Below are 21,522 nucleotides of genomic sequence, written 5' to 3'. Positions count from 1 at the left end.
TCCTATTTGACAGAAGCCAATCTATTGATCAGCTTCTAACAGGAAGGGCTACACATGGATTAAAATTAGGCCAGTCCCTGCTGAACCGGCCGAATATCAATTTGTGTGTATCTAGCTTTCGAGTTGTGCTTTACTAATCCTCAAGATATGTCAGATTTTTAAAACAATTACATGTCTTGTAATTAGAGAAAAGTTGGTTGTTAAAGTGTATATAAACCCTAATAAGGAATTTTTATGTTGTCCCTTTTGGTCTGCTAAATATATTATTGAAAGTGTTTTATCTGTTCAATAAGTGCAAAAAAATACCTACCTGCCAGAAGTTGATAACACTCTGCCTGTGCTGACTTATTATTTAAAAAAAATACCTGTTGATCCTGCCAACAAACCGGTACTGTCCTGTGCTCTGTGCACTCAAAAGATGAGCGTTCTGTAGTCCTAACGCACTTCCTGTCCTTGGGTGACAATGTTGCTTCTCCAGTAAAATGAGTTAGCTCTGTCACCCTAAGGCAACTCATAGATAAGTAATTTATTTTCTTTTAACAAGCGGCTTGAATGAAAAAAAAAAAAAACTAGATTTCCCCATCCAGACACTCAACGTGGATGAAGGAATCCTCCCTGCTGAGCTATTGTATTCTGACAGCAGAGAGACTTACTTCCCCTTAGAATACACTGATCATCGCTGCTTGCTATAGCCGGCTGCATTGATTGAGCGGGGAGAATCCAACAGGCTGGTTAGATGGAAGTCGTTTGGTGTTACAGGCAGAATCACCAGGTGAACATGAACAAGGAATGCCAGAAAAAAAGAAAACTAAATGAAAACTTGTTTTCCTGACAGACTCCCATGGCAGCACACATTTGGGTAGCCCCGCCCTTGCTCTTACCCCATAGGACCCAACTCCTATAAATTTCAGGCTGAGGCAGAGGCTGCATTCCTTTTTTGTCCTCCTCACTCATAAAGACCATTTTGTATGAAGTTTCCTACCTTTTGGAAAATGTTGCGACTGGGGTCTCACGGAGGACAGCTGTGAGGATATTGGGAGCATCCTGTGGTGTCCAAAAGTTCCAGGATGGCTCCAGTAGTCACTAAATACCCGGCTAACAGCAGGATGGTGAATGGCACACATGCGCAGAATATTGACACATGTAATAACGGAAGCTATGCCAATGGCAAGCAGTTGCACTAGGTAGGACTCCCTTGCTTAAAGCAGATGACCTCTAAAGTGTGCCCAACAATTCAAAGAAAATGTGACCGCACTCAGATCCGTCTGTCAGTTTTTTTGATGGATCTGAACGGACGCCCCTGCATCCCTATGGGGCATCGGATGTCAGCTGAGACATGTCCGCTGACATCCGATCCGATCCTTTAAAACCGGACGGATGGAAACCCTATTTTCCATCCGTCTGGCGGATCGGATTGGATGAGAAGAGGCAGGCGGTCTGTTCCAATCCAATTCCCCCATAGAGATGCATGGGGACCTGACAGCATGAAAGAGCCCTTAAACTTACTGAGATTTGTTTATTTCTGCAACAAATCCTCTGCAGCCTTATACCTCTATGCCTTGTCTGCTCTATGCAGGTTATAGCTGGAGGTGGGCTGTGTCTCGCTACTGATACTTTTCATGGATTGGCAGCCCTTCTGCCTTCTGCGGGTCTCTTAAAGCTAGTGTATGAAAAACTGAATAATGGACACTTGCTATTAGGCGTCTCCAGATCTACATGTATTATGCACACCGTGCCTTAGATACTCATACCTTGGCTGGTAAAACCCTGTATGAATTTTCTGCCTTGTTTAGGTATCCAGGTTGCAAGATGACAGCGACCATCAGGTTGGCACGGATAGTCAAGGCACTCTAAAGGAGTCTGTTACAACTCTTGTGTGCAAGGATTCTCTACTCTGACAATGTCAAGCTTTTCTTTGCAGGACCAGTCAATTGGCCGATTTACCTCTCTTCAAACAATTCCTAAAAAGAATATGCAGCTGAGGAAGATCTTTGAGCAGGTTTTTTGTACCTCCTTTCGTAGGCTGGTAGGATACCTAAAATGGCAGAGGTACCTGCAATGCAATTAGCACTTCCAAAGGAGTGCATTGCCTTTTTTCCTATGATGTTTAAGCTAGAAGATCATTTTTCAGAGGGATGCAAGTTCAATAGAAGGACAGAGCAGCAAAAAGTCTTAGTGGTCAGCACCTTGCAGTACTGGGTTGCCCAAGTTAAAACACCAACCAGGACCTGCACTGCAGGATGTCAGATTAAGGCACTTATGGGAAAGAGGTTTTCCAACATAATGAGTCGCCTGTTTGGGCTTCATCAGCTTAGCCGTATACATGGAGTTGTCATTGAAGGATGCGGTGTCCTTCAGGGGTATACTCAATCAGGATGATTGGGTGTGCCCTTTGGGGGGGGGGGGGGTGTAGCGTCTTCTGGTGATGGCCTTGTGTTGGACTTGTTCCTAAGGAGTATATCTGTCTGCAGTTGCAGCCTGGGAACCTGCCTTAACCCTTGCCTCCCTTCCAATGCAATGGAAGTTGGGATGAAGAATATTCTATCATAAATAATAATTATGGCAAGTGGGACAATATGGTCTGCATTGCAATAGTTTATTCTGCCCCTTTAAGGGCTAGCTTTATTTTGATGGCAAAAAGCTGGAGATGATTCTACAAGTAGAACATTCTTGTCTGCATTGCGAGAGTCTAAACAATCCCCTTAAAGGGCTAGCTTCATTTGATAGCAAATAGCTGGGAATATTTCTACAAGTGGGAAAAACATGTCTGCATTACAAGAGTCCAGCAGTCCCCTTACGGGGCTAGCTTTATTTGATAGCAAATAGCTGGGAATAATTGTAAAAGTAGGACAATCTTGTCTTCATTGTGAGAGTCTAAACAGTACACTTAAAGGGCTAGCCTCATTTAACAGCCAAGAGCTGTGTTTAGTCTGGCCTCCTTCACTCAGAGTACATGTCTGCTGAAAGAGGACTGCAGTTCAAGAGTCAGTGTCTAACTCCAAAAATTTGCTCCTGCAGTTCCAGCCCTAGAGTCCAGAAAGAATTGAAGAGAGAGAGTCCTCAACCAAGTAGTCAGCAAAGAGCTCCACTTCTGGGGGAAAGGTTGCTTACTGGCCTTTTTTCGTTTTTGTGCCACCCATACGCATCTTATGGGTACCTGATTGCTCCTCTTCTGCTAGAAAGATACAGCTTTGGTCTTGGACGGTTGGACCTTCAGGTCAAGCACTTCAGGCCATGTTGGTCAATCAGCCACCTTCAAGCCTCTGACTGTGCCAGGAGGAATCCTTTGCTCTAGCAACAATGAGCAAGTTCTGCTACCCAACACAGTTCTTACCATCTCTAGGGATGGCAGTTCCAATTCCAGCAGATGTGATTTTAAGAGGAGTACTATTGTTGCTCAGAGGGATGCCTATTTCCAATTCCCAGAGCTGTCTTCTGACACACCTCTGTTTCTACATGAATTAAGATGTCATGCAGTATATTTGTCTGTTGATTGGGTTCTCAATCCACTTCTCTTCTAGACAGGAATTCCTGTCAAGTATACAGAGGGAATTCTCAGAACCCTACAAGAGATTGGCTGGCTAGTATTTCAAAAAGGGTCTTGTGATTCCTACACAAATCCTTGGCTATCTGAGAGCTCAATCCATAACAGTTTAGGATGGATAGTTTTTTCAACTAGAGCACACTGGTGTTAGGATGCTGGCTATTCCTGACTTTCCTCTCTTCACCTGTCAGTGTCTCAATACCTGACTATCAGGACCATGGTCTCTCCCATCCCTATATTGAGGTGTGCTCAATGTAAAAGGTCTCCTGTCCTGAAAGGGATTTTTTTCTCCAATGTTGATCATGCACCCAGCGATTCATGTCTTGCAAACAGGCAGATGAAGCTGTGGGTGCTGGCACAGTAATAAATATTCTGTGCTGCTGAGTTGTTGTCAGTGGAACTCCCCTGTCAGGAAGTTGTTTTGCCAGCAGAACTCCCCGTTTGGGAAGTTAGTTTGCACAATCTGGTTTTGTGGCCAGCTCTTTCATGCTCCCTTCGCCTTTTGTCATCTGACAGCAGGCTTTTTAGTCTCCAGTGAAGCTGATCAACTTCACAGTGGTGTCCCACATCAAGGGCAGGACAGAACCTGTAGGGTCAGTCCACTAAAAAGAGGTAGAGATGACTGATCTGGGTGGAGTAGAATCTTCCTCATCTCTTTTAAATCTACATAGAATTTCTGGGATGAATCCATATTCTGTGGCCCAATTGGAAAATAAGTGGTTCCAACATACAGGTCCCTCCTAGTGGATTTTATCTCTGGACAAGATTTCAGAGTTACATCTGGTACCATCTCCTTACTGTTACAAGCTGAAAAGCTTTTCCCTAAAGGCCTGGGCCAAGCCCTGGGTGCGGATGCTGTGTTAGATCAGGAAAGGTCTCACAAGCCATATGCTTTCCAGTTTGATCCATATACAGTTTTTTTGGGGGGTCTGTTTCTAAGACCGTGGCATCGTTTGCAGTAATTCCCTGTTGGCAAAACAGGCCTTGATTCCTTCCTTTGATACCGGGGTATCAGATTGAAGTCCTTTCTCTCGGATGAGATATTCTGTCGTAGAGAGCAATATTCCACCTTTGTTCATCTCTTCCGCTTTCTCATCCTGGCAGGAAGAGGCTAATCAGGCTTGGCTGTTTCTCTAAGCTAAAATCTATAAATCCTACAAAAGGATTTGAATAGAGCTTGATCAGTTTGGACTGCTTTGTTTTCTTTGCTTTAGTCTTCTGGTCAGGTGCATTCTGCACTTCAACTGATCCTAAAGCTCTTATAGAGGGCAGATCTCTGCAGTCCCTGTCATATCCAATGCCTCCTGGGTAGACTATCCCTTACTCATCCAATACTTTGATTGGGTGGTTGCATCTGAGACTCAAAGGAGAACCAAGTCTCTCTAGGCAGAGTTTATTTCTTGCTCTGGGCTTTCTTGCCGGCTCCAGATGAGATCTGTTTGCAGTTCAGCCTGGGTAAAGACTGAGCTATGAAGACATGTACTCTAAGGGCTAGCTCTTCAGCCAGGACGTTTGCCAAGATCACAGCTTTAGGTTAGGAAGAATCCTTTGGTGACTTACAGTTTCAGATGGGATCCCCTACAGTCCAATTGGAGAAAGCATTGAGCCATGATGTCAATCTCTCTAGGTCTACATCCTCAACAGGAAGCTTGGCTAGAATCAGGGCTTTTAAGGCCCATTGACAGCTTGCTGCTCCAGGTGGAATCTCTTTCAGTTCCGTTTTGAATAAAGTCTCAGTCGTGAAGGCAGCCTTTCTATGGGTTATTTTCCTGAGTCAGGAGATTGCTGAGATCTGGAAGAGGGATCCTTGTGGCTTTCTGCCCAGTATGGGTAGTGTTCATATCCGTACTGAGCGGCAGGGCCGTAGATAATTTTTTTTCCTGGGGGGGGGGGGGGGGAGGATTCAGTCTTGAGTACCCAGAGAACAATAATTATCACGCCTGCCATGCTGTGACAAATTGTGGTGTGTATATATACAGTATATATAGCACCCCTAGCAGGCACATCTGTTAGTGAAGCAAATAGTAAACATGGCTTCAATGTCAGCCGGGCCCGGCCTGTCAGCCTCATGGATGAGACAGCTGGTCTTCCCAGTGGCAGTGCGGCTCCCGCAGCTTATAGGCTACACTAACCTAGCTTCTGTGAAATTGACCAATGCTCTGGGGAGGGGGGGGGGGTTGGACCCCCCTGACCCCCCCCCCCCCCTTATCTACGGCCCTGCTGGGCGGCAATCTGAGGTGGCTTCAGCATTCTAAGAGAACAAAGGATTTATTCATCCCATATAGAGGACCACCAAGAATAACCGGTTCCATGCCATGGATATTGGGATTTTTTGAGCATGCTCTCAAACTACTGTTTTGCTCAGAGTTTTTGGACATATTTGTCACTCTCTCTAGCAGAATCAGCAGAACGGAGATGTATGGATGGGTCATTCTGTCATTAGGTCTATAAAGCTTAGGGTTTTGTTCCTATGGAAGCAGTCACCACACTCATCCGGCAGTGTATAGGCTTCGTGGGCTCTCTGTGTAAGGGCACCAGGAATAGTTGGAGGATAACATATCTTCCATTAAAGCTGTTCTGGCTCTTTGTTGGGTGTATCTAACTTCCTTATACTGTCAATATCTATCCATAGGGCTTGTTGGCTATGATTATAACCCCACATCACTTCCGTTATTTGGAACGCAGGTGGAACGCATTCAGCACCCTGCAGTTTCCTGAAAAGTTTTTACTTATCTGAACAATGTAAGTGTTTTTAATCCTTGTAAATTGTAAATAAATGGTAGGTTATTACACTATGGAAACCTTTCTATTCTGTTCCTCCTGGATGTGAATCCCTGAGACGTTGTGGATGGAGTTCTAATAAACCCCCTGTGTGTTAAAACATCTTTGATGTGGCCTAGTTGCGGTGGAAGTATATGCTATTTTGGATTGCCCTCATCTGTGAGTTATATACTTACCTTTGGTAAGTCGGCATTGCTATAGGCGGAGGATTTTGTCACTTTATCTACACTTCATTTTCGTGGGAGCTCCTCTGAAAAGCGATCCACAAGTTATTCATGAGTGCACAACAATTTTAGAATTTTTATATTTGTTTGATTATTTATGGACACTATATGCTATATTTATGCATGATATGGACATTATGTGTTTTTGCACTAAAATATCACTTATATGGTGTTATATGAATTTTTGGCACTCTTTATGCACTGATTTATTTATTTATTCATCCATCATGATCTGATTATGATCATAATTATGTAACTTGATTTATTTCTTTTGGCACTTTAATGTACATATGTATATGAAATTCATTACTATTTATTAATGGTTTAGATTTTACATTCATATTTATGTAATTGCACTTTTTCACTTTATAATAGCGCGGTTTGTCAAGGTACTGTTCAGAATTAGTAGCTGACCGGCTCTTTGATATTTAATATCTTCCATTAAAGCTGTTCTGGCTCTTTGTTGGGTGTATCTAACTTCCTTATGCTGTCAACATCTATCCATAGGGCTTGTTGGCTATGATTATAATAACCCTACTTTTATGACATCCCACCCTTGTTTTTTGGGCTAGTTAGTTCCAAAACGTATGCTGACATGGAAGTCTGTCAGGAAAACGGAAACTTTACTATCAAATACTTACCTTAACCTTCCTAGCGGTATTCCCGAGTGTGACTCGGGGTAAGATTTTAGTGCCAAAAGCGGTAACCCCGAGTCACACTCGGGGTAGCGCTAGGAAGATCGCTGGATGCTGGAGGAGGTTTTACTTACCTTTTCTCCGGGATCCAGCGAAGACTGCGAGCGGTGTGCGGCGGCGGAGCTCTCTCCCGATCGTCTGCGAGCCCCGGCTTCCGTCTCCGGCGACGTGACGTCCGCCGGGGGGTGGAACCGGCGGCAAATTCGAATGTAAAATGCACCAAACACACTGATATCGTTCAAAATAAAATAAAATCACATTACATTACCCCCCAGTGCCCTTTCCTGCAGTTTTACTGTACTTTTTATGTAAATATATGTATATATATATATATACATATATATACAGTATATATATATATATACATATATATACAGTATATATATATATATATATACGTATATATATATATACACATATACATATATATATATATACACACACACACATATTATATATATATATACATATATATGTATATATATATATATATATATATATATATATACACACGTATATATATATATATATATATATATATATATATATATATATATATATATATACACACGTAATTCTTGTGAATGAGCAGCCCAAACCAACTGTATACATTATATATATATATATATATATATATATATATATATATATCTATATATATATATATATATATATATATATATATATATATATATAATATGTATAATAAATGTATACAGTTGGTTTGGGCTGCTCATTCACAAGAATTACATGCTTTCAGCACCTAAAATAATGGTACCGCTTTCAGCACCTAAAATCCAAAAGAATCATACCGCCAGGGAGGTTAATTTTCCTTTCCTGATGGACTCCATGGCAGCAGGAGTGAAAATGGACACTCAAGAATTGATTTACTGTACTAAAGTCAAATAGACTGTGCAGTTGCTCCAGAGCTTAGTAAATGAGGTAAAGCTTCACTTTGCAAAAAATTCCCAATCACATGCAAGGAAAATAAAAAAAAAAACAGCATTTTTGCTTGCACATGATTGGATGATGGAAGTCAGCAGAGTTTCTGCTCATTTACTAAGCTCTGGAGCAACTGCTCTTGCAGAGTGCAACTGCACTTTACAAAGTACACAGTCTATTTGCTTTTAGTAAATCAACGCCTCAGTGTCTTGGAGAGCTTACAGTCTGAGAACAGGAGAAGGTCAGATTCTGTATTTGGTATTATAAATAAGGAGGCAGGATATTCCATATCACATACGCGCCTCCATTGTGTTATCCTCCTTGTGATTCATCATCTCTCATTCAGTCGTCTCCAAAGCTCCAATTAATGTGCATACTAGACAGCAGCAGATGTCTGTTCTTGCACGGCCTGTGACATTATCACTGCAGCCTTTGCTTTGAGAAGTCCACGAAAACACGCTACAGAAAAGGCTTGGTCAAACATTTTTTTTTTTGTTATTGCTGATCACGTAAAATATCCATTTTACACAGGCACTAAACTGAAAGCTAAACTCCAGGCACAAAAACTTGCATTCCTCAATAGCCACAAATTAACTAAATCCAACTTGCATTCACCTAAGCCCTTTGCACACTCCGATATTATCTTTTGAAAGTAGCAGTGACATCATCACTGTGCTATGCATAGTCTGTGCAAAGAGCAGAGCTGTGGGAGGGACCAAGCAGACACACCCACTACCACAGGAGGGGGCGGAAGAAAGACCAGTCATCCTGCACAAGGATAAAGAACAGCAGTGAACAGTCTCTATTACAGGAAGCTCCTGCACAGAGACAAAGGGGTTGATTTACAAAAGGCAAATAGACCAGGGACGTGCGGTGAAGTCAGTGGCTGGTGAGACACTGGCTACTATCAACCTAGATACAACCCCCACATTATTTAGTAAATAAACCCCACATCAACATCTAGTGAATAAACCCCCACAGTGTAGCTGAGAGCTGTGAGATGAAAAATGTAATCTTCAGCCAATTGGCTTACGCTTAAAAACCTGCGCGTCAGGCCAGCAGTCAATCAGATTCCCCCAGTCAATGAGCGTCTAGTGAAAGGAATCTATTGGACAGCAGATTTTTTTTTTATTTCTGCATTCTTTAACAGCCCTGTAAATGCTGAGATTTTACTGGTCAAGTATGGTGCTGTTACAGAATACAGAAATAAAAATAAAAAAATGACACGGTGCTCTATATAGCTACCAACAGTCCTGATTTTATTAAAACAAGTCCTTATGTTGGGTAAATTAGTAAACTCTGAGAACAAAAGAAAGTGCCATATATAATCTGTATAATAAAAGAATAGAACTTGAACTATTCTCTGATTTATATATATTATATATAGCACCTTCATTAGTTCTCATAGTTTACTAATTTAAACCGCATAAGAGTTCATTTTTAGCACATGTAAACGGCGTTCAAACCACACAAGTGAAGTATCGCCGCAAACGTTGAGCAATGAGCAATGATTCTCTGCCCAAAAAAAATGCCTGCTGCAAAAACACACCTGGGCATTTTTTTTGGCGCTGGCGTTTTTTTGGGCATTTTTTAAGGTTCTTTGGAGGCAGGCAAAACATCTGAACTTCTGTATAGGGGTATATATATATACACACACACTTATATGTATTTTACACATACACATATATAGGTGTGATAGGAGCGTAACCATATTGGTGTTAATTATTTCATTAGCGCAAGTATAGTGTTCTGTTACTTTCACACCTATATATGTGTATGGGTATATATACATATAAGTGTGTGTGTATATATACCCCTATACAGAAGTTGAGATGTCATGCCTGCCTCCAAAGAACCCAAAAAAATGCCCAAAAAAAACCCTGCAATAACATACCTCTGCGTTTTTTTTTTTTGGCGCAGGCGTTTTTTTGGGCATTTTTTTGTAGGCAGGCAAAACATCTGAACTTCTGTATAGGGGTATATATACACACACACTTTATATACCCATACACATATATAGGTGTGAAAGTAGCAGAACACTACTTGCGCTAATGAAATAATTAACACCAATATGGTTACGCTCCTATCACACCTATATTTGTGTATGTGTAAAATACATATAAGTGTGTGTGTATATATATACCCCTATACAGAAGTTCAGATGTTTTGCCTGCCTCCAAAGACCTCAAAAAAATGCCCAAAAAAAAAGCCTGCTGCAAAAACACACCTGGGCGTTTTTTTGGCGCTGGCGTTTTTTTGGGCATTTTTTTGGGTTCTTTGGAGGCAGGCAAAACATCTGAACTTCTGTATAGGGGTATATATATACACACACACTTATATGTATTTTACACATACACATATATAGGTGTGATAGGAGCGTAACCATATTGGTGTTAATTATTTAATTAGTGCAAGTATAGTTTTCTGCCCCTTTCACACCTATATATGTGCAGGTGTATATATACAGACATGTGTGTGTATATATACCCCAATACACAAGTTCAGATGTCATGCCTGACTCCAAACTTGTCCTCAAAAAATCCCTCTAAACGCCTGCAGCCAAAAAGCAGGCTGACCGGCGAGAAGCCATATTAGTGCACCGAATGTGACCTAAGAGAAACAATGTTTTCTCTATAGCGGTCACCCTGATATTGAAGGGTTTGGTCACCCTGCCATAGCAGTCAGTGTCAGTTCACCCTACAGTACACTATGGTCACCCTGGCACTTAACACTTTCCCTACAGAAACTAAATTTTTGCATCTAACTAAAGTGGAAAATAGCACCCTAACTACACTAGATATCCCTTTCCTCACACTAATAAATGCTAAATGACACTTTTAAAGTAAAATTAACAGAACTGCTTCCACTCTCTTCCATGTCCCTGTATTACAATGCTAGGAATTTGACGGGGGCTATCTTATATACTGGGGGGCGTATTCACTAATGATTGGCCTAGGGACCCCCTAGTCACTCCAATCACATTCCTAGCATTCTCCTGCCCCCTCAATTGGCTTTTACTAATGGTTCTGGTCCAATCACAGGCTTTTAAAGCCCATTTCCTCGCCCATTGCATTTTGGTCGGTTCTGGTTGCCGAATTCCGAACTTTTTCAGCAAAAATTTCTAAATTCGGCCGAACCTCAAACAGTCAATGTTCGGGTCGAACGGATGGTCGACCCGAACCGTTCGATCATACCTAATTGACATATCTCCTCCTGTTGTGTAATACTATTACTATTGATCCTGCCTGGATGCAGTTTGTTGAATACTTTTGTGTATAAATAAACAATTCTGAAAAATATTACCTGACATTAAGGTTGGCCATACATGTGCCAAATGTATCCTGCCCCCCCATTAACTCTGTATGGCTGTTTGTGTGTAATGACAGCATAATCATGGAAACTAAAAAAACAAAACATTGTCAATATTGTAAATTAGGTTCCATAAAATACAAGCTCTTACCTTGCCAGAGCTGGAGTATTCCCCGAAAATCCAATGCTAATTCTATCTGCATGTCGTTCTTTCCATAGAGTTAGCATGTCCACTTATCAAGTGACCGTGCACGCAAGTAGATGTGTGTGTGTGTATATATATATACACATATGTATAACATACAATATACCAAATAAAAGTGTAGTAAACTAGTAACACAGTTAGTAAAGTTAAATAATAAAAAAGCCCATTGCCTTCCACACCTCCCTAAACAGAGCCCTCTACCCAAAGTTGATCCAGAGGAAGGAAAAAATATATAACGGAATTTTTGTAAAATCTTACCTGTAAAATTCCTTTCTCTGAGTCCTCTGACAGTCGCCGCCTCTTCATATTCGTCATAATGGGGTATTAGACTTTGCTCCGAAGGAGTAGCTAGGCAACAGAATATGTTAACATTAAAGCTTTTAACATATCCCACCCTCAAGGGGTGGTCCCCTCAGTCAATACCCTCCTACTTCCTGCAACCATATCTCAGTTTCAGTGGAATAGCAGTAGAGTATATAACCAAAACCCCAAAAGAGGGGCGGGGGCGGCGACTGTCGGAGGACTCAGAGAAAGGAATTTTACAGGTAAGATTTTACAAAAATTCCGTTTTCTCTTACGTCCTCCGACAGTCGCCGCCTCTTCATATTCGTCACAATGGGGACGTCCCAAAGCAGTGCAAACATGAGGGGTGGGAAACGCATCCGCGCCGTAAGGCAACGCAGTCTCCGCATCAAAGAAAGGAACCTTACCAAAGGAAGGAAACCAGCTGGGCAATAGGAAAAAACTTGCTCAACAGGAGCAACAACCCAGGAAAAACAAATAACCAGGGGATAAAAGACATATCCCAACAGCCAGGGATCCCAACAGGTGATCCTAGGGAACAGCCGCACTAAGAACCTTGCGGCCAAAGGAAGCATCCGCCGATGCCTGAACATCTACCTTGTAGAATTTTGTGAAAGTGTGTACGGTCGACCAGGTCGCCGCCTTACACACCTGGGCTACAGAAGCCCCATGACGACAGGCCCAAGACGTACTCAGAGATCTAGTAGAGTGCGCCTTCACAGGCACAGGGGGAACCTTCCCCTGCAAAGCATAGGCCTGTTCAATGGTCTGCCTGATCCATTTGGCGATGGTAGAGGCCGACGCCGCCATGCCCTTCCGAGGACCCTCTGGAAGAACAAACAAGGAATCCGTCTTTCGAAAAGACTCAGTCGATTTAAGGTAAACCCTTATCGCCCGAACAACATCCAAAGAATGTAGTCTCACCTCTTTCGGATGTTTAGGCTTCGCGCACAGCGAAGGCAAGACAATATCCTCATTGAGATGGAATTCCGAAACTCGCTTCGGAAGAAAAGAAGGATTAGGTCGCAAGACCACCTTATCCAAGTGAATAACCAGATACGGAGACTTGCAGGACAAAGCCGCCAGCTCCGACACTCTGCGAGCCGAAGTAATCGCAACCAAAAAGGCGACCTTTTTGGACAACATAGACAACGAGATCTCCCTGATCTGTTCAAAAGGAGCACGTTGTAACACAGACAGAACGAGATTCAAGTCCCAAGGGGGCAGAGGATCCCTCCTAGGAGGAACCAGATGCCGCACTCCCTGAACAAAAGTGCCAACCAAGGAGTTGGAAGCCACGGGACGTTGAAAAAGAACGGCCAGCGCAGACACCTGACCCTTTATCGTAGCCAGCGCCAAACGCTGATCGACACCTGTTTGAAGGAAGGACAACACTCGGGAAAGCGAGTACGTGCGGGGTGAAAACCCCCTGGACTCACACCAGGCAAAATAGGCCTTCCAAGTACGGTAGTAAACCTTCCCCGAGGAAGACTTCCTCGCGTTGATCAAGGTATGAACGACCTCAGGGGAGAGACCCCTCTCCTTCAGGACCTCGGTCTCAACAGCCAGGCCGTCAAAGCCAGCGACTGTAAAGCAGGATGGTATATCAGCCCTTGAGACAGGAGATCGTCTCGAAGAGGAAAACGCCACGGGGCGTCGACCGCCAGATTCACGAGGTCTGCGTACCAGGACCGGCGTGACCAATCCGGCGCCACAAGAATCACCGTGCTGCGTTCCGAGTGTAACCTGCGAAGGAACCTGGACAGCAACTGAATCGGTGGAAACGCGTACATCAGCTTGTACTGATGCCACGGGGCCACTAACGCGTCCGACGCGTCTGCCCGAGGGTCGCGCGTCCTTGCCACGAACCTTCTCACCTTGTTGTTGAGACGAGACGCGAACAGGTCCACATCTGGAAGACCCCACTTCGCGCACAACATCTGGAAGACAGCCGGGTGGAGAGACCATTCCCCCTGATCCAGGGTCTGGCGACTCAGATAGTCCGCCTGCCAGTTCTCCACCCCCGGAATGTGAACCGCCGTTATCGCCGGGACATGAGTCTCGGCCCAGGACAGAATGTCGGCCACTTCTCGAGCCGCTCGGGCACTCCTGGTGCCCCCTTGGTGGTTGATGTAGGCCACCGCCGTGGCATTGTCCGTCTGCACCCGAACCGGGCAGCCCTGCAGCCGGTCCGTCCAACGATGAAGACAGAGATTTATCGCACGCAATTCCAGAATGTTGATCGGAAGGGAGGACTCCCCCTCCGACCAAGTTCCCTGGGCGGACAGAACGCCCAGAACACCACCCCAGCCCGACAGGCTGGCATCCGTGGTGATCACCGTCCACGAGATAGGACGAAAAGACTTGCCCCCCGACACCATCGGGGACTGGAGCCACCACAGAAGGTCCCTTCTGGTGCGATGGCCCAACGAGATTTGAAGATCCAGAGATTGAGGTCGCCCGTCCCACCTGGACAGGATCTCTGCTTGGAGACCCCGCGTGTGAAACTGGGCGAAGGGAATCGCCTCGAAAGCCGAGACCATCAATCCCAGACATCTCATGCACGTCCGCAGAGACGAGTGCGGAAAGTCCCTGAGGGACCTGACTTCCTCCTGAAGAGTTCCGAGTTTGTCTTCCGGCAGGAAGACCTTCGTCTGAACCGAGTCCAGGATCATTCCCAGGTAGGGAAGACGAACCGACGGACTCAGTGTCGACTTTGGAAAATTTATCGTCCAACCAAACTCCTGCAGAGTTTGCATCGTGACAGACAGGTCCTTCTCCAGACCCTGGCTGGTCGCAGACCGAACCAGAATGTCGTCCAGATACCCCAGGACAGAGATGCCCTGGGCTCTCAATAATGCCAGAACCGGTGCAAGCACCTTGGTGAAAACCCGCGGAGCCGAGGCGAGACCAAAAGGTAACGCCACGAACTGGTAGTGATCCTCCGCAATGGCGAATCGAAGGTACCTCTGGTGACCTCTGGTGACCCTCGAAAATGGGGATGTGAAGATACGCATCCTTCAAATCGATGGAGGCCATGAATTCCCCTGGAACCAGGGCAGCCACCACCACCGACCGCAGGGATTCCATGCGGAACTTGCGAACCCGCACAGAGCGGTTTAGAGCCTTCAAGTCCAGAATTGGACGAACCTTGCCCTCCTTCCTGGGCACGGTGAACAGATTGGAATAAAACCCCCGAAATCTGTCCCGATGAGGCACCGGAACCACCACTCCCTGAGCATGCTTCTTCCCAGAAGCCCCCTTAGCCTTGGGGAAATGGGGCAAGAGAGTGCTCTTACCTCCGGTGATCCCCTTAATCAGCACATCCAAGGACTCCCCAAAAAGGCGAGACCCATCATAAGGCAGATTGGCTAAGGTCTTACGTGAAGATTGGTCCACCGACCAACACTTCAACCAAACCAGGTGGCGAGACAACACCGCCACGCTGTGTACACGTGCAGCCAATGGGACTAAGTCCAAGTCCGCATCACACAGATACATGACACCCTGGTGGATTTGATCCACCATATCCAGGATCGCCGGCGAGGCCGAATCGGCCACTAGGACGCGCCTAAGCATCTGCGTCCAACTTGCGACAGCCTGGGCCGCCATGAGAGAGGCAAACAGAGCTTTAAGCATAGAACCCGTAACAGAATAAGTATGACGGGCAAGAGACTCCATTCTTCTATCCGTGGCATCACGGAACACCGGGGAATCCTCTGCAGGAATCGCAGTGGATTTGGTCAAAACCGCAATTGCGTGATCCACCGGGGGTGGTACACACCACCGTTCATCAGTGGAAGGCGAAAAAGGATAACGCAGCTTGAACCTACTTGGCACAGCAAAAGGTTTGCGTAAATTGCGCCACTGTTCCTTAACAGTGCGCTGAAAATCATCATTGCAGGGAAAAACCTGCGGCGTCCTGCGTTTTCTCTGCGTCCCATAAGCCGCCAAGGCAGCGGGGGGACACACTTCATCCTGCAAACGCAGCGTTTGTTTTATGGAAGCAATCAATTCATCCATGATTGCAAGCTCTTCAGGCAAGCCAGGGGGAGAATTATCAACCCCCTCAACCTCAGCCTCCACCTCGGACCCCACTAGATCCAGGGAGGAGCGGGACCCCGATAAGGAGACCCCCGCCATAACAGCCCCATCACCTTCACCCTCAGAATCAGAGGAAATAGAAACTCTGGGTCTTTTAGTAGATTGAGCAGCCACCAGCATCTGCACCTGAGCAGCAAGGCCGGCCACAATAGTGGCCAAATCCCCCCCTAGGGGGGAAACAGCGGTCCCCTGGCTTTCCACCAAGGTGGCAGGAAATTTGCCCTCCTGAGAATCCATTGCCCCAATATGATATGCCGGAGAATAAAGGGTTAACTGCCCCTTTAACCACTTGCCGACTGCCTAACGCCGATCTACGTCGGCAGTCAGCCCCTCACAGGCAAAGTGACGTAGGGCTACGTCACTAGCTTGTGAGGGTCTAGGGAGCGAGCGCGCGCCCCCGGAGGCGCGCTCCCGGTCCCGCGTGGTCACGGACCCCCCCGCGCGTGTGACCGGCGGACCCGATGTCCGCCGGTCACTCGGCGATCGGCGGGGGAGAGGGAGAATGTCAGGCAGCTTGTGTAAACAAGCCACCTGTCATTCTCCTTGCTGTTAGGATACTGATCACTCGGATCTAGTATGTAGATCCGTTGATCAGTGTCCATACAGCTCAAGCCCCAGCCAATCACAGTAGAAAGCACGGCCCTAGGGATACACACAGCCCCTCCCTCCCAAATAAAGTTAACCCCTTCACTACCAGTGTATTTTTACAGTAACAGTGCATATATATAGCACTGATTACTGTAGAAATGTCACTGGTAACCCCAAAAGTGTCAAAAATGTCAGTCAAGGGTCCGATCTGTCCGCCCCAATGTCGCAGTACCGCAAAAAAAATCGCAGATCGCCGCCATTACACGTTAAAAAAAAAAAACAACAAAAATTACAGAAATCTTTCCCTTTGTTAGTAAACGCGATAACTTTTGCGCAAACCAATCAAAATACGCTTTTTGCGATTTTTTTTACCAAACATAGGTAGCATAAAACAAATTGGCCGAAAAAGTAAAAAAATTTTGATTTTTAAATTTTTTTTTTGGGGAATTTCATATAAAAAAATGTGAAAAATATTGCTATTTTTGCAAAATTGACGCTCTTTTTTTGTTTATAGCGCGTGATCAAAAAATCGCACAGGTGATCAAATACCACCAAAAGAAAGCTCTGTTTGTGGGAAAAAAAGGACGCCAAATTCGTTTAGGTGCAGCGTCGCACGACCGCGCAATTGTCCGTTAAAGTCACGAAGTGCCGAATCGCAAAATACCCCCTGGTCGGAATGGGGGTAAAATCTTCCGGGGCTTAAGTGGTTAACAAGCGTGGCGAGCGCAGCCCACCGCACCACACACAAGCACAATGAGACCCCCACAGGGACAATAAACTAACACAGGCAATGGATATAGCAAGAAGCAGAAGGATAAAACCTGAGGAGACCCTCGCCGCTGCTGCTGCCTCGATCGGTGTACCCAGGAGAAGAGGAAGTGATGAGACCAGGGCGCTCTATATTAAAGCCTATGGGAGGCTACAAGAAAATGGCCGCCATGCATGTAGAACATGCGGCCGGAGCGAGTGCAGGCAAAATGGCGCCGTTTGGCGCCGAAACCGCCACTCCTACAGTACAGTAATGCACATAACACCATCCATATAAAAAAACATGGCAGATCGCCGCAGCGATCGCTGTATTGTGCCCAAACATGCCACAAAACATGCCCCACAGCACACAGCTTCTCACACTGAACAAGGCTGACACAGACAGTGTCACACAGCTCCCCCCCCCCCCCCCTTGCAGCCCACAGCATGCAGCAGAGTGATAGGGAGACAAACAGTGTGAACAGAGGCAGGTTACACAGTCCCAGACTGACACCCCCCCAGACAGACAGGTCCCCACATAGATACACTTACCTCTCAATGGTGTGGGGGACCCGCACAGGCGAACAAGCCGCTGCACATGAGGCAGGGAGAGTCGCATACAAGACTCACAAAATGGGGGTTAAGAAACCGCACAGCGTCCAGTGAGGTAGCCACCTCACCAATCATCCCTGCACCGAAAAGGGATGGGTCGTTCACTGTGCCAGGAGCGTTACCTGGCTGAACGCTCGATGGCAGGCTGGGAAGCCACTGACCCACGACCTGCGACCAGGGGGATCAGCCCGAGACCCAGCCCGCATGATCCTCTTCGTCAGAAGAACTAACTAATGCTGACAAAAAGAACAGCTAAGTAAAGAGAGAGAAAAAACTCAAACAAAAAATCAAAAAAGAAGAAAGAGGCTGGGGCACAAAGCCCCAGCACAGAGAGAACCAGCTACTCCTGACAAGCTAGACATTGAAACTGAGATATGGTTGCAGGAAGTAGGAGGGTATTGACTGAGGGGACCACCCCTTGAGGGTGGGATATGTTAAAAGCTTTAATGTTAACATATTCTGTTGCCTAGCTAATCCTTCGGAGCAAAGTCTAATACCCCATTGTGACGAATATGAAGAGGCGGCGACTGTCGGAGGACGTAAGAGAAAAATCATTTTGTTCCAACAGGGGAGGGGGGGTGTTCCTTTTTGATCCCTCAAGTCAATCAGCTATTCCCAAAATCAGCAATATCTGGTTTTGTGTCTTCAGAAATATGTAAACACTATTTAGGAATGCAAATTTACAATTGACATTAACCAGCGTATGCCAATTGGCAGATTTGGTCTAGGCATCTATGCTTTGATGACTGCATGTAATCAAGGGTTTAAACAAGAAAAAAAAATGGTATCAGTAATAGATCTTGGAGACTTGTTGAGACCCTCACACTAAGTTTCTGACCCACTCCTGTTCTCACTGCTTGTCAGTTTCCTGCGCTGTTAATTGTACGTGTTGGGGGTGCAGAGATCTTGTCTCTGCCATTTACAGACCTTTGTTTAATCAGCCAGTAAATGAAATGGAAGCCAAGCAGCTCAGTGCTTAATTCACCTCATTAATCTGCTCTTTGCCATCCTTGGCCTGCCCGTCTCCCAGTTCCTCGTTCTCGTAACTATTGCTCTTTTCAACCCAAAGTTCAGACTTCTCCACCGTCAGCCGTAATTGGTCCAGGTCGGCCTTGATCTGCTTGTAGTTGTCGACATCCTGATTTGACACCAGCAGCTGAACCTGAGCGGAAGAAGAAATATTATTTGGATAATGTGAAGATACAAGATCTCACTCTGCCTGTAGGAATGCTAAGAACCGTGTAATATAATCTGTGGACGTTGTCCAGCCTAATAGCCAATAAAGGCAGGGATGTAGTTATCATACAGAACAGCCAGGCAGTTGCTAAAGGCATTTTTACCCATAATACCAAGTGCAATAGCAACTTAATGCAACCCTAAATGGGCCCAGACATAGATTTGGGACGTTGTGACATTGTTAATGACATTGGGACTTTACATGATATGGAAGGCCTGCACGACAGGCCCTGTCACTAGCACTAATGTAAGGGATACACGGAGAAAACACTGCTGAGAGTAGAAACAAAAAGGATCTAAATACAAGATCTCATTCAGCAGTAACTGTATTAAATGTGGATCTCCTGCAGTCTTATAGCCAATGTAGCCATTGTTGTAGCCATCATACAGCCAACCTAAGCTGATGTGTAGACCCCTAAAGGTGGACTTTTGCTCGTTTCTTGCACAGTTGGGCAAGCTCTTCTCCTGTACTGAAATTGCTTACCCACAGTGTGCATTAAAAGTTGTAGCAATTCAGATGGAGCCTTATTTCCTGGCTGGAAAACATCCAACATCATCTAGCTTTTTTCCTCCCCAGCCTGACAATCCCTTGACTACCCCTTCCATTCACTGGATTTCAGTTCTTTCAATCCAGGGTGGTCTACATGCAAATATAGCATGTCTAGGAATGCCCATTCCTCCCGACTCATACCAGCCCATCAAGTCATTTTGATATTTGCATTACTCTTCCAAAGAGCTAGTCCGCTGCTTGCAGCAAGGGCTTATGAGAGGAGTGCTGAAGGAGGCTGCTGTGATGTTTTTAGGAAGCTATGTACAAAACCCTGCCAGCCCCTCCCACCAGCCATGATCTGCCTGCATTGAACAGAGAAGCACACAGAACCAGTGATTGCAGTATTTAGTCTAAATTAGTGTGAAGTTAAAATGAAAAGGCTTTATTTAAAATAATAATCATACTGATGAGGGAAGGAGGGGGATGCAAAATAGAAACAGATTCAACTTTAGCTTTAACATACATTGTCTAGAAAAGCCATGAGTTGGATAAATGGTGAAATCAGAGTAGAGGTGTGAGATATTGGTCAGGTGACCTTCATACCTGTTTAAAGGCCTGCAGTACCTCTGCCCTCTGGCTAAAATGCTTGAAGAGCAGTTGAAGAGCCCCAGAGAGCAGCGGCGGATAGTCATGCATGATTAGGTGAATGAGAACCCGCAGGAAGGTCCTGCCACCTTCATCGTCCAATTCCACAGGGTTTTTCTCCTTGCTAGAATTAACATTTGAAAGAATATCAGCAACTAGCATTAAACTGTAAGTCTAGGTGAAATAAAAAATGTATTCAGTACATCTCTGCAATATAAACACATTTTTTCATGCTTTGCCTAAATACATGCAAGTACAGAAGAATACCTGCTGACCTACCAGAAATCCAGAGAGCTCCTAACTTCTTTTTGTTGGCTGACAACACTGCTTTTGCTGAGGCAAAATCATAACCACTGTTGTCAGACCTGCCCGCTGGACTACAGAACCCTATCGCTGACCCTTTCTGTCCCTCTCCAGATGCTTTTAAATGATTTCTTTACCAGCAAAATAATGTTGCTGCCTTGATTTCCAAGAGCCTGTCCACACACTGTGTGTAGGGAAAAGGCTCTTGGGAAATGTAGTTCTGACAGTGTCTACATCAATAGAAACTGAGCTCCCAGCATCTGCCCCTACAATAATTTTACAAGCCTGGAGATGAAGTTACAGGAAGGAATGCTGTTTTAGGAACAAGGTGGGAAGAAAATAAATTAAAACAATTAAAAAAATTTGCGCTTGGATTAATTCATCATGTGCAAAAAACACAAGCAGCTAGTACTAAGATTTGTAAAACAGAATTCAAGCAGATATAAAATCCAAAAAATGCAGTGCTAAAAATAAACACAAACCATATGCAGCATGCAGTAGGAATTACCTTAAAAATACATAAATAAAATCAAAACAACTAGTTTAACATTTAAACCAACCATACAAGTGAATAAAAATGTCCAAATCATGCTACTGTGCTTTACACGACAAACAATATGTGACTGTAAACATGCTGTATTCGTATTGACCAACCAATAATTAGCAGGTCATACACAAATCAATCTGTGATCAATCTCAGTGAATATACAAAATCCTCAAACACACAACACTGTGCTGTGCAACACTCAGCTTCCAAGGCCTGCAAAAGGATTCCGTGTGGACAAAGAACAGAA

The 21,522-nt window shown here is 44.9% G+C and overlaps 1 protein-coding gene across 1 annotated transcript in view; it reads right to left on the bottom strand.

Annotated features, from left to right (window-relative positions):
* ITPR2 (inositol 1,4,5-trisphosphate receptor type 2) overlaps nt 1-21,522 on the bottom strand; it is a 611,059-nt gene that overhangs the window by 279,388 nt on the left and 310,149 nt on the right. The window contains exons 25-26 of the mRNA XM_082252924.1: nt 20,384-20,549; nt 19,040-19,216 (exon numbers count right to left, since the gene is read on the bottom strand). Of these exons, the coding sequence (XP_082109050.1) occupies nt 19,040-19,216; nt 20,384-20,549 (343 nt within the window). The remainder of the gene's footprint in view (nt 1-19,039; nt 19,217-20,383; nt 20,550-21,522) is intronic.

The sequence above is a fragment of the Pelophylax lessonae genome (assembly GCF_965119305.1).
Source record: "Pelophylax lessonae genome assembly, chromosome: 4".
Classification (NCBI taxonomy): domain Eukaryota; kingdom Metazoa; phylum Chordata; class Amphibia; order Anura; family Ranidae; genus Pelophylax; species Pelophylax lessonae.
The sequence above is the reverse complement of the archived record's forward strand: the minus strand, read 5'-3'. Positions and strand labels throughout refer to the sequence as shown.